This window comes from Molossus molossus, unplaced genomic scaffold (assembly GCF_014108415.1).
Source record: "Molossus molossus isolate mMolMol1 unplaced genomic scaffold, mMolMol1.p scaffold_m16_p_10, whole genome shotgun sequence".
NCBI classification, from domain to species: Eukaryota; Metazoa; Chordata; class Mammalia; order Chiroptera; family Molossidae; genus Molossus; species Molossus molossus.
Genome location: NW_023425345.1, coordinates 27049595 through 27075992, shown reverse-complemented (window position 1 = coordinate 27075992; position 26398 = coordinate 27049595). Strand labels below are relative to the sequence as shown.

Genomic DNA, 26398 nt, shown 5'->3' with positions numbered 1-26398 from the left:
TATGTAATAACCTTGGCTAATCTTGTTTAGGAACAGTTGATTCATTCATGCAACAAGTATTTATTAAACAAATATTTATTCTAAGCCAGACACTGACCGAGATGTTGCAGTGAACAAAAATTATTACAAAGTTTACATGTTCATGAGCTGAAGAGATAAACATAAACAAAATATAGAATATGTCAGGTGCTAAGGGAAAGAATTACTTTAGAGTCTGTCTGTTCATAATTCCCCTCCCTTAACTTGATCTGGTACCTCCAGCCCAGCCAGCCTTATCTGAAATGAATTATGACTGTGGACCCTTTGCTGGAAATTACTGGTACAGTGCCTGAGTTAAAACTAAAGGTCAAATTGCACTTTTTCCCAAAACAAGGAACTATTGTTAGGTTATTAGAATTTTAATATGAAGAATTGTTATTAGCTCAAAACCATCATCTTGTTTAGGTAGTGAGTTCAAAATTCTAGTTCATACAATTCACACAAAATCTAAGAACTCTGTCTTATTGACAGAGGACTCAGTAAACTTTAGAAAAAAAACCCAAAAAACTTAGAACTATAAAGCCAAAGGATGCAATTGATCATGTAAGTAAAAACATAAGCCTAGTGAATGAATTTCCTAACAGCACTCGTGTAAATGCTTGTTTAAAAAACACTTGTGTGCCCTGGCCGGTTTGGCTCAGCGGTTAGAGCATCGGCCCGCGGACCAGAGAGTCCTAGGTTCGGTTCCGTTAAGGGCAGGTGCCTTGGTTGTGGTTTGTCCCCGGCCCTGGTAGGGGTTGTGCGGGTGGCAACCAGTCAATGTCTCTCTCGCATCAATGTCTCTCTCTCTCTCTCTCTTCTTCCCTTTCTCCCTCCCGCTCTATGTGAGGATAAATGCAAAAATGTCCTCAGGTGAGGATAAAAAAATAAAAAATAAAATAAAAAACACTTGTGTAATTTTGATGAGACAAGACCTGCCGCCGATTCCCTGATTTGGGCCCACCACCTACGGTCCAGGCAGGTGTCTGCTCATCTGCTCATTCATTCACCCCTGTCAAGTGAAAGAACCAGGATTTGGGATACTACTGGTATCTCCGGCTCACATCCTTGTCATGAAAACCACCTAGTGTTTTTATTTTTTATTTATTTTTTTATTGATTTTAGAGAGAGAGGAAGGGAGAGGGAGAGAGGGAGAGAAACATCGATGGAAGAGAACATCGACTGGCCGCCTCCTGCATGCCCCTCACTGGGGATTGGGCCCACAACCTGGGCATGTGTCCTGACCGGGAATCGAACTGGCAACCTCTTGGTGCATGGGTCAAAGCTCAACCACTGAGCCACACTGGCCAGACCACCCAGTGTTTTTAAGTAGGAAGGAAAAGAAATACAGGGTGGGGCAAAAGTAGGGTTACAGCTGTTTGTATGGAAAATAATACAATAGTTAATAAATAATAATACAAGAATAAACTCTGTGTTTCTCATACTCACAACTGTAAATCTGCTTTTTTCCCTACCCTATGTATGTTCAGGAAATCCAGGACAACAGAGTTCCAATTTATTCCTGAGTCCAAGACCTCATGATTAGAAGATCATTTTTTGCCTGTAATAGTCTCTCCACAATATCCCTCCTTGCAATAACTCATCTTCCTTTCCTTTTTCTCCTGTTCAGGAAGTTTTAAATGACACAATTTCCTACCCTGATGGTACATTCATGGATTGGGAGTTTAAGATCTCTGTCCTGTATGACATTGCCAAGGTGAGAGACCTACAAACACAAAAGACATCTATAAAATTACATTTAGAAAAACAGATGTAGCAAGCTACTCAACTTCTCTGTGCAATGATTTCTTCATTTGTAAACTGATAATAAAAAATAGTACTTAGGTCATAGGGTTGCTATATTTTAGGAAATGATACATATGCTTCGCATAGGCCTGGTACAAGTAAATGTTCAATATATATATATTGGTTCTTTTTTTTAAAATTTATCTTTATTGTTGAATATATTGTTTCTTATTCTTCTTATATGCTTTCTAATCTGGGTTTGAGGCATACATTTTCATAGACTTGCTGAAAATCAAAATCATATAAAGCTTCAGGGAGAAGAACTCAATCTTTCACTTCATAAGAGAAAATATTAAAGACAGGCAACCATCTTGCATGAGGCAGAAATAAATCTGGACTAGTATATTCCCAGACACGGAATATCAGTAACCAGGGCCTCGTTCAAGAATGAAGAAAAGTCGGTCCCAGAAGTGTAGTGAGCTCTTTGGTACAGTCTTAAATCTCCCCTCCACATAGGATCAGAATCAGTTTGTAAATGTTATATGATACCCTGTTTGCTACATACCACTCCTGGGATCCAGGCTGAAAACCAGTGTCTGCAATGACATCTCTGGCCAGCAGAGGGAAGCACACCAGCGAAAAACAGGCTTTCCCTTTCAAAATAGAATGAAACCCATTCAATTTTAGGAACTAATCTAGCCCAGCCCCTCCTTTCAGACTAGCAAGGCCTTATTATGCGTATTTTTAATTGAATTGAGGTAGCAGAGGACCAGATATACTGAAGGTCACAGACCAAATAAGTGGCAAGAGAAAACACTTTAAAAAATAGAATCAACCTTTTGCTTTATATTCTATATAACTATTTAATCAGTCTTTAGAAAATTGCCTTTTTTATAATTCCCTTTATTTTATTTTATCATTTTTTCCCATCACCATTTATCCCCCTTATACCCTCTTCCACCTCCATCCAACCCCCTCCAGCCCCGCAGTTCATTGCGCCAGTATTTACAATAGCCGAAATTTGGAGGCACCCCAAGTGTCCCTCTGTAGATGAGTGGATAAAACAGCCGTGGTACATTTACACAAGAATACTATTCAGCCGTAAAAAGGAAGAACGTTTTACCCTTTGCGACAGCATGGATGGACCTGGAGAACATTATGCTAAGTGCAATAAGCCAGTCAGAGAAAAACAAGTACCATATGATTTCACTCCTATGTGGAATCTAATGAACAAACTGAACTACCAAGCAAAAATAGAGAGAGACTCATAGATAGAGAACAGGCAGACAACTGAGGGAGGGGGGGATGTTGGGGTGGGGGGATTGAGCAAAAAAAGAGGGAAAAAAAAAAGACAATTGCTTTTTACCGTATCACCTAAATAGATTTTTAAACTAGATGTACTGCTTAGGCAAATACTAGGGCCTTAATATTTTTAAAGTAAAATAATAGCACTAAGTTTAAAATCTGATAGTGTGATTCTATCTGAATGCCGAAATAATTTCAAAAGGTCATTTCTTTCTTTAAAATAATCAAGCAGAGGCAGTGTCTTATGTCTTTGCTGTCATCTGAAAAATTACAGGGGATGTCATACCTGCACTCCAACAAGACAGAAGTGCACGGCCGTCTGAAATCCACCAACTGTGTGGTGGATAGCAGGATGGTGGTGAAGATCACGGATTTCGGCTGCAATTCCATTCTACCTCCGAGGAAAGGTCTGGAAAGAATGAAATGTTAACTGGTTTCCCACTGATCTTTTTCTTTTTTTCATAAGCCCATATAATGAGCTCAGGAAACAGAGAGACAGATCAGAAAGTTAATAGTTGAAGCCACAAGAGGCAACAGCTGGCTGGTTCTCCAACACTTCACCCTGGCCAGTTTTCAACAAGTGCTTCTTGAGTTGACTGAATCTCCTCTGTGGATTTCTTTTATCTGTGTCCCTTCATATCAGTGAGAAATCATGAAGAATTTATTAGCTTGTGGAAGCATAACTGGGTGAAAAAATGGAGATGATGGCAGTAGTAAGAGGTCTTAGAAATCATCTAGTCTAACCTGCTTTTTTTTTTTTTTTAATAAAAGACAGAATAGCCCTGGCTGGTTTGGCTCAGCGGTTAGAGCATCGGCCTGTGGTCCAGAGAGACCCAGGTTTGGTTCCTGCTAAGGGCGCGTGCCTCGGTTGCAGTTTGTCCCCGGCCCTGGTTGGGTCGTGTGGGTGGCAGCCATTCTATGTGTCCCTTTCACGTCAATGTTTCTCTCTCTCTCTCTCTTTCTGTCTCTCCCTCCCACTCTATTTGAACAAAAAATGGCAAAATGTCCTTGGGTGAGGATAAAAAAAAACAAAAAAGACAGAATAAAGATTCAGAGAGGGAGATTTGCCCAAGCAAAGAGAGCACAAAGCAGAAGACCCATTTCCAAATTCTAAACATCGTTTATTTATCTGTGGTAAGGATAAGAAAAACCTCTTCTCAGTAAAATGTATTCTTATCTCTTTTAAGATTGTGATAAGGGTCCAAAAAACGTAGCACAAAGAGATGATTTGTAAAGTATAGAGTTTTTGTGTCGAACAAACATTTACACATTCTTTTTGATGACTCAGGGTTATAGACTCAGAAATCTAGCACTCATACCACCTAGATCCAAACAGTGAATTCCACATCTAATTATATTCTGCAATTTTTTAGTTTTTCCCTAATAGAATAAAATTACAAGTCTGTCCCTAATTTCTTCAGTCACATCCAGCATGCTAGACCTTAGATTCAACCTAGTAAGTGCTTGTTTGAAGACCTACTGTGTGCCAACCATGGTTCATCATGTAGTGGGAAAAAAATCTCCTTCATTAGATGACTCACCATGACAGAAAATCACATGAATTACAGGTCAAATCCTGTCCACCTGAACATCATTCAGTTACAATAACCTATCTGTGCTGTCAGTCACCTGAATTTTAGTATAAGTAGATGTACCTACCTTTCCTACAACTCCAACCCAATAGCATCAATTGTACATGAATCACAAGTCACACAAAGCCACAAGACATAAATTCAAAAAGGCAATGAACATTTGCATGCAAAATCACATGAGGAAAATATGCCTTATCATAAGCCTATCACTATACCCGGCAACACGATTCTATAGATTTTATTCATTGAAACTGCCAAAGAAGCAAATCTCAAAAAGTTCACAAGGAGTTAGGGGATCCTAGGAAAACTTAAAGGGATGCTGGAGAACAATTATATGCCCTGTTATCACTAAAGTAGGTAATGTGATAGGGGTCCAAAACCCAAGTAGCTGTACGAGCCAAACTCAGAAGCGAGGAGCACTTCACCTGTGTGACGTGGACCAGATGGGAAGCACTGGAGAGTATCAGGCACTGGAGAGTCCATTGTTTGCAGCATGTTTTGAAGAATACTGTGGGAACCAAAGCATCTCTATGGAGGCAGCCAAGATGTCACATTTGGAAAACATCAGTCATAGTCTTCTTGTTTGAATGTGCTGTCTTTATTCTTTTAGTAAATAGATTTTTATATAATATAAAATACAGAAATGTATTTAATATTTACAAAGGCTTTCCTAGGTTTCTGCCTTATGTCCCACAAGCTGTTAAATCCTCTCAGCCACTCGCATTCTAGTGCATTCATCCCACAAATCCTCACGAGCACTTCCTGTACACCAGGTGCTACTCTAGGAAGACCTTAGGGTGTTCAGGACTATGGTGCTAGCAGTGTTAGGGAAGACATTGCCACGTGACCTCACACCAATCCTGGCATTACATAGTCAGCATAAAAGGTAAGTGTGTGTTCTACCCTTCACCATGATTAGCATAAACTCCCCCAAAGTCTGGGACATACGAACTCAAGGCCCCTCACATTCAGGTGCATGGTGTAGTGACTTCAAGAACAAAAGCAGGTTAGAGACGATGGGCCGCTCACCCCCTTAACTTTGCCATTTCCATGCCGAATGCCCAGACCTGTGGACCGCCCCCGAGCACCTCCGCCAAGCCAGCATCTCTCAGAAAGGGGATGTGTACAGCTTCGGGATCATCGCGCAGGAGATCATCCTGCGGAGAGAGACCTTCTACACACAGAGCTGCCGGGACCAGAATGGTAAGAGGCTGGCCCCTTGTCTGCCCCGCTCTGGCAGCCGGCCAGCCTGCGGTCTAGGCTGCAGAGACCCCACGCTCTGTGACCACATCTCTGTCCCTGGGCTGCAAAAGCAGTGGCTCGTCTGCACCCCACGTTTCTCAGGGGTTTGGGAAGGGTCGGATGAATGACTCAGAGTGCCCTGAAGAGCATAAGACCATATTCCACTGCCACGTGTCACCGCTGCCAGAATTACTGTTAAAGAACCATCCCTGCAATTTCCCTCTTCCTTCTGATTCCAGTCATGTGTCTGTTTAACACCTGAACTAGATCACTCGAGTGGGACAACATACACATTTAAGTTCCTATTGAGATTTGTGGGTTTTGTCACATGTGCTCTTGGGGCCCGGATGTTTCAACGTTTCATTCCATTCGTTCACTCCTCACTTGCTGAGCACTTACTCGTGCCAGCTCTTCACTGTCTGGGGTGCGAGGAGGCTAAGGGATGTCGGGATTGCAGGCTGGAGGAAGCCCACTGACGGCAGTGGTATCCGAGTTGAGTCGTATTGGGTCAGTAGCCTTAACTTGTAGCCTCCTGGGCATGAGTGGGTATGAGACCCCTTTGCCTGGTGGTCCATCTGCTCGTCAGCTCCCACCTGCTGACTGCTGGCCGAGGCTCTGCAGCGCCCTCGCGGGGCGCCGTGCGGAGTCGGTGCACCAGTTCAGAATCTGACTGCTGCGAAGACTTCTTCATGCTGCATTCTTTCTTGTCATTTGAATTGTTCTCGTCCCATCAGAGAAGATTTTCCGTGTGGAGAGTAACAACGGAGTGAAGCCCTTCCGCCCAGATCTGTTCCTGGAAACAGCCGAGGAGAAAGAGCTGGAAGTGAGTTTCTCTGGGCCACTGGAACAAATGGCCGCAACCGTTAAGGGTTAAAACACCAGAAATGTATTTGCCGGAGGCCAGAAGTCTGACATACATTGTCAGCAAGATCATGCTTCCTCTAAAGGCTCCAAGGGAGAATCCCTGCCTTGATACTTCCAGCAGCGTCTGCTGGCTGACTTTCCCTGGCTTGTGGCCCAAACACTCCGTCTCTGACTTGGTGGCAGCCCCGTCCTTCTCCCCTCTCCGCTTCTGTCTAATTTCCCTCTTTCTCCCTCCTGTCTAAGGATGCGTGTGACTACAGTTGGGCCCACCAAGATAATACACAATAACATCCCCATTTCAGGATTCTTAATTGAATCACACCTGCAAAGTTCCTTTTTCCCAATAAGGTCACATCCTCAGGTCCAGGGGTTGAGGCACGGACATATCTTTGGGAGCCGTCATCAGCCTGCCACCTGCCCTTGTCTGTCCCCCCGCCCACCCCCAACTCAGGAGAGAGCTGGATCCTTAAGCACCCATCACAGTCTTAATTTCTAGGAGCTAACAGAGCTCCATGTGATACACTGACTAGGCTTATAAATACTACCTCGTGATTGACAAATAAGCCTGCCAACATCTGGAAGCAGCAGGAAGCGTGCTACGCGCCTTCTGTTCTTCATGTGAAGAAAATGCAGCTTCTCTCCCTGCATTTGTTCAGTTTGTTAATAATCCCTCACAAAGGCTTCTAAATTATTTTTTAGAATTTTATCTGAGCTTTTATAATTCCCAAAGATAGTCAATAAAGTGTTTTAAAAGTTTTTATGGTCTTAAAAAAAAAAATCGTGTTTGTTCCTTATGGATAAAGATAAAAACATTTTCCTTCAAGTTATAAGAACCCTTCCAGGTGACGTTTATGGCCAGCCTAGCTGGGGACGGATAAGCCATTTCTGCCTCTCCTCTCCTTTCTTCAACATTAAAGACAGGCTGTAGCCCCAAGGTTCTAAAACCGAACTGCTCCTGTCCTGGTCTTATTCTATGCCCCAGCCCTGCCTTTCTAGTTCCTGGGATTCCTCCCCACGCCAGCATATCCCTTCTCAACAACACTCCTTTCTGGTCGGCATAAAGCCAAATGTTGCTTAAAACCTTTTCACCAAAGCGTTCTCCTCCATTCACTCATGTAGTTGGATGGTTCTGGAATTGGACGTCAGAAAAGATTTCATATCTAGTAGCTGGTTCCAGTGGAATACAGGCCTGAAATTAGATGGCTTGGCAATGCCCCCAGAGCACTGCTGCTTCCCTGGGTGCTGCTGCATCAGCCCGTTGGTGGGCTGCGTCTGCCCAGGCCTCTCTAAGGCCGCAGTAGGTCAGTCACCAAGGCAGGGGCCTCATGCAGTGGTGAATCAGCAGCCAGCGGCTACACCATGCAGCTAGATGTCCCAGCGACTCGCCAAGGAAAAGAACACAGGCAGGGACTGCATCTAGTACCATTCGCTATCCTATTTTTGGCCAAAATGAAGAACAAACTTTATATAAGATATGGTTTTCACCATGCTTTTTGATCCAACAAAAGCTGCAAACCAGTAGTAGTAAATGATGTTTCCATGAGCTTCCTCATGTCTTCTTCTTCCCCTGGACCACCCCTTCCTCACTTCTCTTATATATATGTATTAACAATATGTATAATACATATCATCATAATTATAATTATATTATCTGTAATTATCATTATATTATATAGTTATAATTATATTAATTATCATATATAATTAATATAATTATATTCTTTAATATGTACTAAACATTATATATTAATATGTAGTAATAATTATTATACATCGTATTGTCCTTTACCCATTTAATATTTGGGATGTACTTAAGCGAAAGAAATTATTTCTTTCTGAAATTCTAGTTTAAGTGGGTGTCCTAATATTTTTATTTGGTAAATCTAAGAGCCCTAAGGCTCCTTCCCAAACCAATTAAATCAGAACCTCCCAGGGTGGAGCCTGGGCAAAAAAATGTTGTAAAGTCTCCCCGGTGATTCCGCTGTTAGCCAGGGAGAAAGACGCTCCAAAGTGCCTCGTTCTCATTCAGTCACTGTCTCCCTCACTGAGCACAGCTGTTTCTCGTTCTCCCCAGCATACACCCTGCACATGCATGTAAAGATTTTCGCTCCCATCGATCTAGCCTTTTCCAAATCAATATGCCTTTTGTCATTAAATCAGTGTCCAAGGGAAGGCCTTAGGCAAGACCGGGCAGGAGGCTGACACACTGCAGACAGCTCATCGACCTTCCTCAAGAGCTTCCTCCTTGTCGGAGTTGAGATGTTTTTAAAATAGTCCCTGACTCAGTGACTCCCATCAAAGAAGAAAACGGGATAAGATGTCACCCCTGAGCTACTCCACTCCTTTCTTCCAGGTATATCTACTTGTGAAAAACTGCTGGGAGGAAGACCCAGAGAAGAGACCAGATTTCAAGAAAATTGAGAGTACACTGGCCAAGATATTTGGGTATGGCTGACATTTTTACTTTTTCGCACTGATTTCAGATTTTCCTAACAGCAGCTGACCTTCAGTGGCACCTAAGAGTGAGAATGCCTGTTCTGATGAAAAGCCCAGACTGCAGCGCCTGTCTCCAAAAAAGTAAAACGATTTGGAGACTAACACCATTTTCTCAGGGAAATAACCACTTGAAAAGTTAAAATCCTCAAGGGCAAAACTTGCCTGATTAAAAACTGACTAATCATAAGTATGTCTAAAAACATAGTTCCCTGCCCCTTCTGCAGATAATTGGAATTTAGAAGTCAGTAATGTAAAGTGCCTGGTAATTCTTACGATCAGCACGTTTCTTAGAATTTTTAAATCTTAAAAAAAAAAAAATTGTCTTAGGATTGGCAACTTTGGCCCTAAGTACTTAAGTCAGTACTGTAAAGTGCCTGGTAATTCTTACAATCAGCACATTTCTTAGAATTTTCAAATCTTAAAAAAAAAAAAATAACACACAACTGTCCAGTAAGATAGAATGCCAGATCTCTCGTGTTTTCTGTTAGACACGGTGCAGAGTGAGAAAATCACACTGGGTGAGAGAGGAGATGCAGTGTCTGCCCTCAGCTCTAATACCAGCGTGCTGTGGGACCCTGGGCAAAACACGGGCTTACCCTGACTGGGTGTCAGTTTTCTTGTTAGGAAAATTGAACTGAAGCAAGATCATCTCTACAGTTCCTTCAAGCTCTTAACTTTCTGTAGTTCTCATTAAGTTATTCAGATACTTAACGAGGATAAAAGCCCAGGGCTGGAGACAAGGTAGAGGGAAGTTAATCAAAGTGAGGTCATTGATTTGGTAGATCTAAACTGTCATTTGGAGGAAAAAAGCAGGAAATAATAAGCAGTGTAATTCTTGCCCACTTCTCATTGCTTCACAAACCTGTTACTAAGAGCAGGTGAGATTGTGTGTGTGTGATCAATGGAATGTAAAGTCTTGAAGATAAACTGGGCCCCTGATGTCTACCCTAAAGAATCGGATGTCATTGATCTAGGGAGTAGGCCAGCATCCGGACTTTTAACAGCTCCTGAGATCCCTAAAATGTGCAGCCAAGGTTGAAAAAACTTTTAATTGGATCAATTCATCTTGAAGTAAAATATCCATCTTCATCCCTTACACTACACCCTCTCCCTTTCTACCAACTAGACTGGATACTAGGCGTTTCTAGTAAGAAGCCCCTGGAGAGCATGTTTAAAATTCCATTTCTTAATCCCAAGCCTAGCAGTTTCCAGTCAGATAGGTCTGTAACAGGACTCTGCAATGTGTCGATTTTTTTTTTTTTAAATCCTCGTCTGAGGACGTTTTTCCATTCTTTGTTCAGATAGAGTGGGAGAGAGAGAGAGAGGAAGAGTGAGAGAGAGAGAAACATCCATGTGAAAGGGACACGTCGAGTGGCTGCCTCCCGCACAGCCCTGACCCAACCGGGGCTGAGGACAAACTGCAACCGAGGTACGTGCCCTTAGCGGGAAAGGAACCCGGGTCTCTCTGGACTGCAGGCCAACGTTCTAACCGCTGAGCCAAACTGGCCAGGGCTCAAAGGTCGATTTTAACAAACATCCCTCCCCACCCCAGGGGATCATGATGTAGGCCATCTTCTCCTACAGTGTGGAGTGGCAACATAATTGTTGCTGTAGCAATAATGAAATGGTATGATTTGTTCAGCCCCTTCAATTGTGCCATCTAGGTTACAAACTTTATCGACCCCCAGGACTCTGCAGGATCTCAGAGTGCCTGTGACACAGCTCTGCATCAAAGCTTGTTACATGCCACAGGTCACAGAAAGCTGACATCTCCTCTAAGTCTCCCTGGCCTGACAAAATAATCTGGAGTTAGGTATTTTGCTTTAGGACCCTGGCTCTCCATTCTGAGGAGATAATATAAGGCTCAACTTTGCTTTTCTTGGTCATATGCTTCCATTTGTCACCTCTAGAGTTTTGTGTTTCTTTTAAGGTTTTTTTATTTATTGCAAATTATGTATTATTAAAATTTTGGAAAATGAATATGCAAACACAAAAGTACAAACATTCACCTGTTTATTAAGTAGATGACCACCAGTTTTTAAAAATTAAACATGAGATTATAGGTTTTGCTATTTTATAAACTGAGTTTTTTCACTGAGGGATGTAGAGGTAGTATCATTCTGTGTTTAACTATTCTAATTCATATTTAATTACACACCAGTACTCCACTGTACCATAATAGTTTAACTACTTTTTGGTAACCCATTTAGGTTATTTTCAAATGTTTGCTGTTGTAAAGAATGCTGTGACTTTCTTTGTAGTTAACTTTCAGCACATTCATGATTATTTCCTTAGGATAGTTTCTAGAAGCAGAGTTGATGGGCTAATTGGTATGTGTTTTCTTAAAGTTATGATACATTTGACCACATTGCCCTCTAGGAAGGTTGTATGAATATATTTCCTCCTTCTTACCTACATTGATTACCATTGTTCTAACATTTGTTTTTTTAATATTATTTTTATTTCCATTTCATTTTCCTGAGGTTAAATTTTTGTGTGTGTTCAGTCATTTTTATTTTTTCTTTCTTTAATTACTTGTCCATCGTATTTGCCCATTGTTATAATGGATGTCATGTTTTCCTAACAACGTAGAAGAGCTCTTTATCTATTACTACCCACAGCCTTTTTCATGACCAGAAAAGTGAAAGTTATATGGATACCTTGATTCGACGTCTACAGCTATATTCTCGAAACCTGGAACATCTGGTGGAGGAAAGGACACAGCTGTACAAGGCAGAGAGGGACAGAGCTGACAGACTTAACTTTATGTTGCTCCCAAGGTAAGGCAGTCATCCTGCTGATGTGGTTTCCCATGGCAACACAGCCCCGCCTCATACTTAAAGCTGAGAGCGTTAGCATATTCATCTAGCATTGTTTTTCTTTGTATTTAGGATTGTTCCTTTTTGCATATTCCTTTTTGTTTTATATATATATACACATACATATAAATGTGTGTGTGTGTGTGTGTGTGTGTATAAATTGTTGACTGCATTACAGATGTTCTCTATTTCCCCCCTTCCTTTGCCTCTATCCTCCCAGCCCCTGCCCCACGCCAGGCCTTCCCCACACTATTGTCTGTGTCCATTGGCTATGCATATATGCATATATGCTCTTTGGTTAATTTCTTCCCATCTCCCTCATCCTCCTCCCACTGAGATCTGTCAGTATGTTCTCTACTTCCATGCCTCTGGACCTATTTTGTTCATCAGTTTATTTTGTTCATTAGATTCCACATAAAAGTGAGAATGTCCATGGTTGTTGTTATACAACAGTAGCTATGACTTATATATAACTTGTATTAGTTTTTATTTTTTTTAACCCATGCTTACTTTAGAAGATCAGTCCTACCTTAGTAAAGGAATGGATTTCAGGTTGTATGAGCACTTTTCTAAATAAATAAATAGTTTCTCTTCTGCTACAAGCCTGAGTGCAGAAGTAAGTTACACACATGCTCTATTCAGTCACCCGAACCTCAAGAGAGCCTAACATAGAACCCACGTGCCCGCAGAGAGCCTAGGAACAGCCTGGGAATGGCTGGAACCCTACTAGGCAATTTCCGTCAGCGCTCCATAAATGTTAGTTACATAATACCTGGCCTTTAATGCCGAGTTGTGATGAAAACAAGATCCTGATTATCTGGCTGCCTTTCCAGGGTGTCACCTTCAGTGGTTTTAACCAAGACTGTCACTCAAATGATTTCAAAGAGCTGGCTCACCACCTCAGATTTTTTTCTTCCCTTTGGTTTAACGTGTCACTTCGACCACGAGATGGTAGATGGTTTTATCGGATTGCCAAGGTTGCAGGGCACAGATCTCTTCAATAGCTGCAATACTCTATGACTCCAATGCAACTCACTTTGATAATTTATGTAAAAATCATTTGTCTTTGCAACAAAAAACTAACAATAACTATAAGAATTAAAAAGAAATACAGCAAAATTATTAATAAACTTAAGACTGCATGTAGGAACCAGATAACTACTTAAAATAGTTCCCTTTGGAGATTTTTAACAGATTTAAATAGAAGTTTGTTTCTTCTTTGGGAAGTCCTTTTAAGAGATCTACCTGTACACTAATTCTGTGTCAGCAGCAACCTGCTTATGAAAACTCACCATGTGAAGTCATAGCCCTTCCTTCATTTATCTACCAATGTTAGTTTCTCTCTCACTACTATTTTCCAAGCTCATAAGACTTTTCAGATATAATCAGTAAAATGAAGGGTAAAGACGGTGAAATATCCAATTTCATCATTACATCTAGGTTGCCTCCAAAATAGTCTGCACCCTAATAGCAGACGTGTCTGGAACCACCACCCCAGACGTGCCCCTGCAGATCCAAACGGCCACACCAAAGGGTTGTTTTTCAAAGGTCCCGAGTTCCGTCACTGCACCAGTTGAAAAACTACTCCCTCCAAGCTCTGGAGCTTCTCTAAATCATTTTTGTGGTTGATTGACTGTTTTCCAGGAAAGTGCCAGACACTGTTCCTCTGCCACAGTCAGCACACCTCCAGATCACCTCTCGGACAGTGCCAGGCCTGGGTGGTGGCGGGACTGCGTGCAGCCGAAAGACAGAGGGAGGGATGTCGATGAGTCCTGGGGCTGGCTCTGCTCTCAGTGACTTAAAAGTCCTACTTTTAAGCCTCAGCTTTCTCACCTGTAAAAATCAGGGATTTATTCTCAATGACCTCTATAGCACCTCCCAGCTTCCAGGTTCTGATTCTAGTGGTTGCACACTTGGATCCTTTACAAAGTGCTTCCAAGGGCAGACGGAGAGTGCAGCCCATCTGGGCGCTGAGGTTGATGAAAGGCAACTTGGCACCCGAAGGAATATGGAGTCCCTTCTTGTGGCTCTTCTCTTAATTCTGAGTCTGATGAACTGTTCTTTATCTTTCTTCAACAAAGATATTCCAAGTTCCTTCTATTTGACTTCAGTTTTAGTATAATTTAAACTTACTTACATAGTAATTGACTTTGCTTTTTAAAGGATCCAAATCGTATCAAATAAATTATGGTTCAGACTATATCCAGGTTAGTTTTTAAATGCATATCCCTTCATAGTGATAACTAACAGTGCCATGTTAAATATGTCAGGGAGGTAAAGCCATTGACTCGGACGAGAAAGATCTGATAGTCATTCAAGCTCCTACATTAATGACACCCTCTCCTCAGCTTCTGGATATAGAGCTGTATCTAAAAGACACTATAAGTAGAGAGGTAAAAAGTGGGCAAGTATGTATATGTATTATGTGTATATGTGTATTAGGTTCATCCATCAAATACTAAGTTGACACTGAACCTGCTTATAGTCATCTGAGTTCAAATACATGTATTATACGTATATGTATGTAATGTGTTCATATATAGGGTGTATGCAACTTATCTTTGCTTTCTTGCCAACCCACAACCCAGTTCACTGGAAATCCCAAATTCTAGAATTCCTGGTGGAAAATCACTACTGTCTCAAAGACTTATTTAAGAGAAGAAAAAAATTTACTAAAGTTGACGGCATTTGTTTTTCTCTTCCATCTAGGCTAGTGGTAAAGTCTCTGAAGGAGAAAGGCATAGTGGAGCCTGAACTCTATGAGGAAGTTACAATCTACTTCAGTGACATTGTAGGTTTCACCACTATCTGCAAGTACAGCACCCCCATGGAAGTGGTGGACATGCTGAATGACATCTATAAGAGTTTTGACCACATCCTTGATCACCATGACGTGTACAAGGTAACCACTTCACCTGACGGGCTGAGATTGTAAGGCCCCAGGTCAGCAGAGCCAGAATTGGTTGTTCCTGTTATTTCCCAGGTCTTGTCCTTTCTAATTTATAATTTAATGAATCTGTGGTTGAATCTGAGCTAAAAGTGAAGGGAAGTGGAAGAATAAGAAAGGCTAGAAGTCAAAAATGACCATGTGACTTTAAGAAGCATTTTGAAGAAAAAAAACACATAAAGTTTAGAGAAAATGACATACTCTCAAATCATCTTCAAAAAACGATTGCAAGTGAAGCAGAGAAGACACCGGAGTTATAATAAGTAAATAGGAATATCTTGTTGTTGTTGTTGAAATAGTAAGCATCATTTAGAGAAGGCTGAAGAGGAACAGGGAGAACTTTCTGTAAGTTCAGAGCTGGATCTGTCACCTGACTGGAGTGCTGACCGGCTCTAGTCTGAGTCAGAAGACTAAAGGAGAACTGAATCCCACACTCTCATGTTGGAAAAGCATACACCGTATGGAACAAGTAACTTCAGAAATAGAGCTCTTCGCATCAGCCTGCAGACCAAAGAGTCCCGGGTTCGGTTCCCACTAGGGGGATGTACCTGGGTTGAGGTTTGTCTCCGGCCCCGGTTGCGGTCCTATGGGTGGCAGTCAGTTGATGTGTCTCTCTCATGTCGATGTTTCTCTCTCTCTTCCCCCCTCTCTCCCTTCCACTCTATCTCAAAATAAATGCAAAATGTCCTCAGGTGAGGATAAAAAAAAAAAAAAAGAAAGAAATGAAGCTCTTTGTTTAAATCCCAATTTGCCCCTAACCATATGACATTGTAAAATATATTTAACTTCATTAAGTCTCAGTTTGTCTATCTATAAAATGGGATGACAAAATAATACCTACCTCAATAGGTTATTGTAAAGACTCTTTATATAAACAATGTGCCTGAAACACTGTATCCTTAAGTAAAGCTTAGAAGTCATTCATATAACACTGTCATAATGGTTATTACTCACAGAGAGGACTTCCCTTTTAGGGTTTGTCATAGCCCAGTCCTCACCTTATGTAAGTCAGAAAGCCATATTAACAATAGTTCTTGTTGGACAGAAAGTGATGATGCATTTTAGAGATAGCTGACAAAAAGAAGTTAACTACCAGTAACCAGTAACAGAACTATGCATATGACTGTGAAAATAAACTGAAAGGGAGGACATTTAGTAAAGAATAATGTTTATACAATACTGATAATATAAATCAACAACTTATAAGAATAGTGTGTGGAGTCACCATACTACAAGAATATGTATTATATCTTGGAGGAACCTACAATATTTTTTTTCAAATAGTATGTGAGAAATGGTAAGTGCTGAAAATGACTTTCCTGGTAATTATGGTATTTCTAAAATAACATAAAGCTATTCAGCTTATTTAAGCATTCATAAAATTGGCCTTGGCCAGTTGCTAAGTGGTTAGAGCATCGGCCCTCAGTCCAGAGTCCCGGGTTCGGTTCCCACTAAGGGCACGTACCTCGGTTGCAGTTTGTCCCTGGCCCCGGTTGGGGTCGTGTGGGTGGCAGTCACTCAATGTGTTTCTCTCGCATCAATGTCTCTCTCTCTCTGTCTTCCTCCCCCTCTCCCTCCCGCTCTATCTGAAGATAAATGCCAAAATAAATAAATAAATAAATAAACAAACATTTATAGAATTGTCAACACATCTGGATGATGTACATTATTTGTGAAGTACTTGCATATCATGGTACTAGACTTGCATATCATTTTACTAGACTATAAACACCCTGAAGAAATAGCATAGAACTGGTCTCAAACTGGTCCCAGAACAAGTGTACAGGGCTATGCTCATACTTTCTCTTTGATATGTAATTAACTGTATTTGATGTGTAATTAACTGCTCCTGTTTAATTTCTTGTGCCTTTTGAAGGGGCAGATTCACTGATGAGATACTGTTTCCACAGGTGGAAACCATTGGTGATGCCTACATGGTAGCTAGTGGCTTGCCCAAGAGAAATGGCAATCGGCATGCAGTAGACATTGCCAAGATGGCCTTGGATATTCTCAGCTTCATGGGGACCTTCGAGCTGGAGCACCTTCCCGGCCTCCCAATATGGATTCGCATTGGAGTTCACTCTGGTATGGAGTTGAGCATTGTAGCAAATGGGAACCATATGTATCTCTGCGCACCCACTAAATCAAAGTGTAGAGTCTTCAAATGTAATCAGCTCTCAATGATGTTTACTCTTGAATCTGCCAAAAGTGAGGTCCCATTATACATCCTGACGTAATTAGACCCATCCCTAAAGAGTCCTAGGAAACAGCGTCTTTGACATCACCTTTGATTCCTGGAATGATAAACACCAACCACTTACTAAAGTAACAAGCTCCAGATTTCCTGCTTAAGTCACTATATTTACTGTTTCATTTATCTCCTTCCCATTCCCTCCCTCTCCCTGATCCTCAACTTCTGTATTTCTTACTGAAATATTATGATATCTTAAATGGATTACATTACCTACAGGGCAGAAAAGGCTTGTCAAATTCTGATAATAAAAGGGATTTATGCCCTCCCACCCTTCTCATTGGTACAGAAAGTACATGAACCACTTCAAAAACCATGAAAGCTACTCAGCCTTGAACACAGAGATTTGAGAAGATGAGTTACACTTGTTATAGAAAAACATAGTTGGAGGGAAACTCAGAAATTATCTAGATTAATCCTTTATAGGCCATACATTATCTTTACATATTCCAAGGTAAGTAATAACATAGCCACTTTTAGAACAATCCCAGGATTTCCTGAAAAAAAATCACTGTTTCCAAAGCCAACTCACTTCATTATTATTTTTTCTTTATTGATTTTAGAGAGAGAGAGGAAGAGAGAGGGAGAGAGAGATAGAAACATCAATGAGAGAGAACATCAATTGGCCACCTCCTGCATGCCCCCCACTGGGGATCGGGCCCACAACCTGGGTATGGGCCCTGACCAGGAATCAAACTTGCAACCTCTTGGTGCATGGGTCAACACTCAACCACTGAGCCACACCGGCCAAGCCAACTAACTTCACTATTAAATAGTTGTTATCACAGTCTTTCCCTGTGTTAAATTAAATCACATCTCTATAATTTCTTGTCATTGCTCCTCTTTCTTCCTTCCAAGTCTCACAGAAGAGCCAAAGTATAGAACACCCTTGTGGCAAGGACCAGATAACTGCATTTACAAAAGTCATCCTGTATGCACAGTGCCTGTCTCAAAGCCTGACAGTAAACAGTTATTGATTAAGAAATCAGTGAAGCCCTGGCTGGTGTGGCTCAGTTGGTTGAGCATCATCCCATGCACCGAAAGTTCTCTGGTTCTATTCCTGGTCAGGGCACATACCCGGGTTGCAGGTTCCATCCCTGGTGGGGGTGTGTGCAGGAGGCAACTGATCAATGTTTCTCTCTCACATCGATGTTTCTATCTTTCTCCCTTCCTCTTTCTCTAAAATCAATAAAAACATACTTTTAAAAAATCAGTTAATTCTCAAAGTGACAGTAAATAGGACTTAAAAACTGCTGCCATATCTTTCACTTACAGGAACATAGCTGTGGCCTTTCCAGATCACGTCCACAGCCAAATAGATAGATGCTTCTATACACACATGAGGGTACTTTCTGGGTTCTCCTTAGCAGACCGTTCGTTTTCTGCAAATTGCCAGAGGAAGGGACAGCAATAGGTCTGACTGAACCAAGTCAGAGAGAATGGAGCTCTGGGTCCTGGCCCTGTCTCTTTCCCTGTGACCTACTCAGGCTCTGAGCTATCAGGGCCCCAGCGCTACCTTACTGAGCTGCAATGAGAGTAGATATTAGGTACACATACCTAATATCCAGTTGTTATCCTAGGGTTTAGCCCTAAGGAATGAAAAGGTTGAAGTTAAGTAGTGATAGCTGAAAACACCAAATATCTGCAGGGATTTCCCCTTCTGGGCCCTGCCCAGCTTCATCACTCCATTTCCGAAGTGAAGAGCCACTGTGAGTAGACCTCAGGCTCAGATCAGAGATCTAATCAAGCAGCTGCTCCCGCTGTAGTTTTTCCTTTTTTTTTTTTTTTTTTTTTTTGTTTGATTGTGTTTTGTTTGCTTCTTTTGTGTGTATTTGGTATGGTTTACATCAAACCTAACAGGTAAAATCTCAGCACGCAGGGGAAGATCAATATTCTTTGTTTCGTTTTCATTGTTCGTAAACACAGAGTAGTTATAGGATAAATCTATAAAGAAACTCAACGTATATAAATCAAAACCCAACTAGACATCGGCCAAACTAGAAAATCAATGGTTACCTGTATCTAAAACCTGATTTTGCAGTTGATTTCTGAGTTAATTTAACTTCTAAAATCTGTAACTCATCACATTCAGTCGTTCCACACCAGTGCTTGGTGGAACAACCCTTCCTCCCTACGCACCGGGCCACAGCGCAGCCCTCGTCACCTTCGTTCTCCTTAGAGTGTCCTTGTGCTCCCCACCCTTCTGCATTCACACGGCACATGAAATGCTCGGGGAAGGTGATGCCAAATCCTTGTCTTCTGGGTCTTCCAGCATCAGGCCATTGATCCCAGAAATGCTACCCAACGAAATAAAAATAAAACAAACTTGGGCCACTGAGCTTCCAAGTGGACTGGGCTCCCCAGCAGTTCAGAGCTCAGGGCTGTGTGTCTCAGCACAGTGAGCAAGCAATGGGAGAGTCTTCAGCCTCCCTGACAGCTTCTACTGAAAACATCAAGAATGACTTCCCACCTTTCAGCCTGGATCCGATGCTTTCTTGTTTTGTGCAAATGTGCTTTTCTGTGCCAGAGCAAACTTCTTCCTGAAAGCATGCATTGATTGAATAATGATGCTTACCTGATTGAATACATTCATTTAAACAAAAAATCCAAGCTCACTATTCACACCCTCAGACACTTCTCCATAAAACAAAGTGTTCAGTATTATGGCCCCGAGAAGAGTCTAAACCACCTTAACTCCACTCTGTGATTTCCATCCCTTCATTTCCTGCTTTCTGCCCTCTTCAGGTCCCTGTGCCGCTGGAGTTGTGGGGATCAAGATGCCTCGTTACTGCCTATTTGGAGATACCGTCAACACAGCCTCTAGGATGGAATCCACTGGCCTCCGTAAGAAGGGAGATTGTTTTTCTTAGAGAACAAAGATTCTGTCTTCTGGCAGAAGGGACTTGTAGGGTAAATGAATAGGAAGTGTCAATAAGAATGATCCTTCTTCACGTTGACTGAACATGAGCCTGTGTCACGCCAGACCTTGCTACATTTGCTTTTGTTGTGGCTTTTACCGATAATTATTCTTCCTTTTGGCTCAGTTTTAGATTGTTCCTACTAGTTTGGGTTCATTTGCAATGCATTCAGCCATGCTCTACCTGGACTAGTCATAAAATTCAGCATAGATCCATGTAAGTTAAAAAACAAATTCAGTAGGCTAGGTATGGAGTCTACATCCTGGTTCAATTTCCTATTCCTTTTTTATTGGTTTTCCTGGAAATTGGTTTAGTAAAGAAAAATACGTGTACTTGTTACATGCAAACACCTATATTGCATTTTCCTGGCAAGGTAGAGGTACTGTGTGTTGCATGTAGTAGATGATTAATAAATATTGATGACAGTGATAGTAATAGAAATATATATAAGAGAGAATGAAAGCACTGGTAGGTATGGGCAGGGATTGCAAACACACCAGTGTTAGAACAGTTTACTGACAACCTGATACTGGTTTATACTGGAAAATCATGATGTAAAGGAAAGAGTAAGTTTGGGGCCAAACAGACTTCGGTTAAAATCATAACTATGAAAATCACTGATAAGATAGTGGGGAAATTTCCTCATCTTTCTAGGCATCAAAAATTTGAAGATATAAATTAAGGATGGGATACCAACCTTGCTGGAAGGTTTTCTAGAAGGGTCTGAGATGGTATATGTTAAGCACTTAGTAATCCGTGATACATGGTGGGCATACAATATGAGGATGCCATTATTCTTACTATTGTTATTGTCTGTGGCATCATAATGGGAAAGGTGATATACAGCAATGAACTTGTGGAAGGAAATATACCCTTACCACTTATTTGTCAGGAAGATGACAGTATCCCAGGAGAGTACAATTTGAGAAAATTAAGACCCTATCACTGTCTTCTGGATCTTTACCTTGTCACCAGCACTTAGGCTGTTTATTGGAACTTTTACATGGGGACTCAAATTCCAGGTCTCAAGCTCAGCACCATGAGCTAAAGCTAAAACCTGGGCCACCACTCTGAGCTGGAATGAGAATCTGTGGAGCAAGCCTGGGAGCCCCATCACTAAGGACCCTGAAAACAGTGCCAGACCCTATTTATTCCCATGTGTGATCATATTTATCTCACTGAATGTGTTTTTAAGTTTTCTTTCACTAAAATATCCAAGCTGTCAAGAACACCTGAAATAAAAGTCCTGAATCAAGGAAAAACAAATGTGGCCATATAATAGATTTCAAAATGGACAAGATTTTCACTGATCTGTTTTGCTTTTCCAGCCTTGAGAATTCATGTGAGTGGCTCCACCATAGCCATCCTGAAGAGAACTGAGTGCCAGTTCTTGTATGAAATGAGAGGAGAAACATACTTAAAGGTAAGGGATCTGCAGAGACAGTGCCCAGCAAAACCACTCAGAGACACCTGTGGGCCACCTCCTTTGAAACTGGACACCCAATGGTCAGTATGTGGAGGAGCATTAAGATGGGTCCTTTTCTGTACTCCCTGCATTGATCACCTTATGTCCCTGCGATGATCATCCACTATCCCTTGTAGGAGAAGCCACCACCAAAGAACATGAGCTCAACTTTATTTCAAAGAGCCCTTTTGATATCTTGAACTATGACCACCATATTATAAAATGCTGCCACCATTTCTTCCACTTATACCCAAGTTTTGTCCCCAATTCCTCCTCCATATTCAAGAGCTATGGTCCAGGACTAATGTAACTTAAGTCAAAGTCCCCATCTCCTTGCGTTCTTGCTCTTACTGCAAGATGCTGCTACTCCGTAAGGCCACCTCTCCAGCCAGTTGCTTTATCATTGAAAGATGTTACCCCAGCCCTGGCCAGTTTGGCTCAGCGGTTAGAGCGTCGGCCTGCGGTCCGGAGAGACCCGGGTTCGGTTCCCGCTAAGGGCACGTACTTCGGTTGCAGTTTGTCCCCGGCCCTGGTTGGTCGTGCGGGTGGCAGCCACTCGATGTGTCCCTTCACGCGATGTTTCTATCTCTCTCTCCCTCCCACTCTATCTGTACAAAAAATGGAAAAGTATCCTCGGGTGAGGATAAAAAAAAAAAAAAAAAAAAAAGAAAGATGTTACCCCAGACTTGACTCAGCATTATCTGGGTGCTCGTTAAAAGGCTGATGCCTGGCCCTGGCCAGTTTGGCTCAGCGGTTAGAATGTCAACCCGCAAGACCAGAGAGACCCAGGTTCGGTTCCCACTACGGGCACGTACCTCAGTTGCAATTTGTTCTTGGCCCAGTTGGGGTTGCATGGGTGGCAACCAGTCAATGTGTCTCTCTCATGTCAATGTCTCTCTCTCTTTCTCCCTCCCTCTCTCCCTCCCACTCTATCTGAACATAAAATGCAAAAATGTCCTTGGGTGAGGATTTAAAAAAAAGGCCGATGCCTGGCCCTGGCCAGTTTGGCTCAGCAGTAGAACGTCAGTCCACAGACCGAAGAGTCTTGGGTTTGATTCCAGCCAAGGGCATGTACCTCAGCTGTGGTTCACCCCAGCCCTGATTGGGGTCATGCAGGAGGCAACCAGTCGATGTGTCCCTCTCACATCAATGTCTCTCTCTCTCCCCCCCCCCAACCCCCACTCTAACTGAAGATATTTGAGAAAAATATCCTTGGGTGAGGAATAAATAAATAAATAAATAAATAAAAGGCCAATGCCTGGACTCTCCACCAGTTTACTGAGTAAATATGTTATATATTTATAATAAATATAAATTATATTATTTATATATATTATTTATGTATATATATATTTTTTCCCCTAATGATTTCAGAGAGGGGAGCGGGAATTAGAAACATCGATGATGAGGAAGACATCGATTGGCTGCCTCCTGCATGTCCTCTACTGGGGATTGACCCTGCAACCCAAGCATGTGCCCTGACTGGGAATCAAACCAGGAACCTCCTGGTACATAGGTTTATGCTCAACCTTTGAGCCACACCAGACGGGCCAGGAATGTTTGTTTGTTTGTTTGTTTGTTTTCCTTTATTGGTTTTAGAGAGAAGAAGTGAGAGGGAGAGAGAGAGAGAAACATCAATGAGAACATCGATTGGCCACCTCCTGCATGCCTCCCACTGGGGATTTGGCCCACAACCTGGGCATGTGCCCTGACCAGAAATCGAACCGGAGACCTCTTGATGCATGGGCTGACGCTCAATCACTGAGCCACATCGGCCAGACAGGAATGTATTTTTTTAACAAGTACTCTAAGTGACTGCAGTGCACACTGACGTTTGAGAACCGCTGGTCTAGACTCTCCATGCTGTTCCTCACATTTAGAACAGCTGCCCTCCAAAGCCACCCATGTCTCCATTTGGCTCTCAGGCTGCTTTTTGAAGGTCATTGCAATCTTTTCACACTTGGTATGAAGCCAACTATTGACTGTAAGATTACCTGTCTCCAGTAGCCATAGCACTTCTAGCCTTTACACTGTGACTGCAACTTGGAAAAAGCTTCCTCTCATGTAGTAGGGTCCTAGCATTGCACTCGCTTTTTGAATCCTCCATGAACATATTTTCTGAACAGAGTATTTCTCCCCAAATAGAAGTGGTCTATGGATTACTACAGTTCAAATACAGACAAAACAAAAAACATTATTTTTAAAGATGAGTGATTTTAAAAATAATATATAACTATCTACTCTCCTTTTCAAACACCAGCTCTAGCAAAAGTAGGATTACCAGTAAATTTCCATTTATTTTATAGCCTCTAAATGGGCCCAGAAAATGTCACTTAATCAGTATTTATTATGATGCACATGTGTTTATAATTTGCATACTTAAGATGGGGAAGCTATGGCAAAGGTTTTGTGGCAAACTTCGTGGCAAAAAGAGCTAGAAGAAAATGTGGATGATGAAAACCATGTAGATGAATTGTCTTCCTTTTAAATTTAGAGTTCTTGTGATGTTGCTATAGAGTTATTTTGCAATATTTTGGGGGAAAACTCTGCTTTGAAAAACACATGTTGGGTGATTGAGAGACTTGTTTGTTTTGTTTTTATTATTTGAGAGAGAGAGAGAGAGAAACATCAATTTGTTGTTCCACTTATTTCTGCATTCATTTGTTGATTCTTGTATGTGCCCTGACCAGGGCTCGGACCTGCAATTTTGGCATATTGGGATGATGCTCTAACCAACTGAGCTACCTGGCCAGGGCAAGAGACTTGTTTTTTAAAAGGTACTTGGAGCCCTGGCCGGTTTGGCTCAGCAGAAGAGCGGCGGACCAATGAGTTGCGGATTCTATTCCTGCAAGGGCACATACCTCGGTTGTGGTTCATTCCAGCCCTGGTCAGGGTCGTGCAGGAGGCAACCAGTCGATGTGTCCCTCTCACATGGATGTTTCTCTCTCTCTCCCTCTCTTTCTCTCCCTGTCTCTCCTTCACATTCTATCTGAAGATAAATAGAAAAATATCCTCAGATGAGGATTTAAAAAAGTAAAAAGGCACCTATAACTAAAGGCCTGTCCAGTGATAATGCAGATCATATCAGAAACGTGTGCTGCACTGAAATATGGGCACTGATGAAACTCAGAGGTGAAATGTTCCCTGGAAATGGATACTTGTCAGAATGGCGGGCTAGAACTGAACTATCTCATTGACCTCCTGGTATACACTTTCTTGTCTCACTAGGGAAAGGGAACTGAGACCACCTACTGGTTGACTGGGATGAAGGACCAGGAGTACAACCTGCCAACCCCTCCTACTGTGTAAGCTGCTGGGTGTGGGAGGGAAAAAGAACGGAGGTCTTGGCTTTGTAAACTGCTACATGCAGCCAATTTTAATTGTTGGCAAATGCTTTGCATTGAACATGAAGATTACATATGTGAGAAGGTTAGAAACCTCCCTTCTCTGGCTGCTAGAAACTGGGTGTTCCAGGCATGCCCCGGGGAACAGAGGACAAGAAGAGCTCACCTCCTGCGTTCTGATGAGTAAAGCATGCTGGAGGTGAAGAGGCACTCTGCACTTCCACCCCTGCCTACAGCTCTCTGCTGGGCCACATGTTGAAAACGGGACCTCTCCCAACCCAAGACTGTGGTTCTGGGTCTTCCCGTGAAATTTGTGTTCTCTCTGAGATGAGGAAGTCAAGGTTTCAGATCTAACTAACAGGTCTCAGTTCCCCTAAAAGCTGACTCAAATGGTCACCAAGTTGCACATTGGTTGCTGCAGTCAGTCATGTGGCTGTTGCTGTGGCCTTTGCTATGGTAGAGAAGCCTTGTCTTGCAGACTCCTAGATGCTGGACCCAGATGACAAGCCTATGGAGGTGCCAAAACAACCCAGGTCTTCCCTGGGGCACAGGAGACCTGGCCTCTTACTAGGAGTGCTCTAAGTCCATTCCAAATTCTTAAAACCCTCCATTAATTCTGAGTCCCCCACCCTCTTGAAAATATCTACACTCCTAGGCATGTGTGGGACCAACAAACACATTTTCAGGGTTGTGTTGCAGGAGCCTGGCATTGTTCTGGCTTCTTTTCCTCTCCCTACAGTGGCATGTGTAAACCTAACAGTGTTTCCAAATTCTAGCAGCATGGTGTTGCACTTTAAAATTGAAATACAATTTTCAGCTTGAAATATATTCTGCTTTTTCTACAACTGCACAGAGCAGGATGATGGTCCCTTAAGCTTATCCAAGGCAAGGCTCATTATCTGGGCTTCCTGTGTTTAGCACAGAAGAAGCCTTCGATAAGCATTGGGTAAAGTGAACTGATTGTTCTAGAGCTAAGAAATATTCTGTATGAATTGCTGAGAAGTTCCATTTTCCCTCCCCACTCACTTTTCAGGGAGAATCAACAGCGCTTGCAAGCTGAATTTTCTGACATGATTGCCAGCTCTTTGCAAAAAAGACAGGCCACGGGGATAAGAAACCAAAGACCTACACGAGTAGCTAGCTACAAGAAAGGCTCTCTGGAATACATGCAGCTGAACACAACAGACAAGGAGAGCACCTATTTTTAAACCTAAGTGGTGTCCATGGACTCAGGCAAATGAAGTACAGATGCACTTTGGGCCTCAAGGGTCCCAAAGCCTCCACTTCCCTAAGACCTCAGTGGAACAGAAGACATGCATTCTACTGAGTTTATAACAGGGGAAATTTTAACCCACTCCACCATTTTTTTTTTTACATTGTTTCTATAAAAA

General features: G+C 42.0%; 1 protein-coding gene across 1 annotated transcript in view; it reads left to right on the top strand.

The window, feature by feature from the left end:
- GUCY2C (guanylate cyclase 2C) overlaps window positions 1-26215 on the top strand; it is a 64367-nt gene extending 38152 nt beyond the window's left edge. Inside the window, exons 16-27 of the mRNA XM_036253202.1 lie at window positions 1649-1735; window positions 3344-3476; window positions 5727-5864; window positions 6638-6726; window positions 9121-9212; window positions 11885-12043; window positions 14792-14984; window positions 16940-17114; window positions 20026-20124; window positions 21527-21621; window positions 24892-24968; window positions 26041-26215. Of these exons, the coding sequence (XP_036109095.1) occupies window positions 1649-1735; window positions 3344-3476; window positions 5727-5864; window positions 6638-6726; window positions 9121-9212; window positions 11885-12043; window positions 14792-14984; window positions 16940-17114; window positions 20026-20124; window positions 21527-21621; window positions 24892-24968; window positions 26041-26215 (1512 nt within the window). The remainder of the gene's footprint in view (window positions 1-1648; window positions 1736-3343; window positions 3477-5726; window positions 5865-6637; window positions 6727-9120; window positions 9213-11884; window positions 12044-14791; window positions 14985-16939; window positions 17115-20025; window positions 20125-21526; window positions 21622-24891; window positions 24969-26040) is intronic.
- The last annotated feature ends 183 nt before the right edge of the window (window positions 26216-26398 follow it).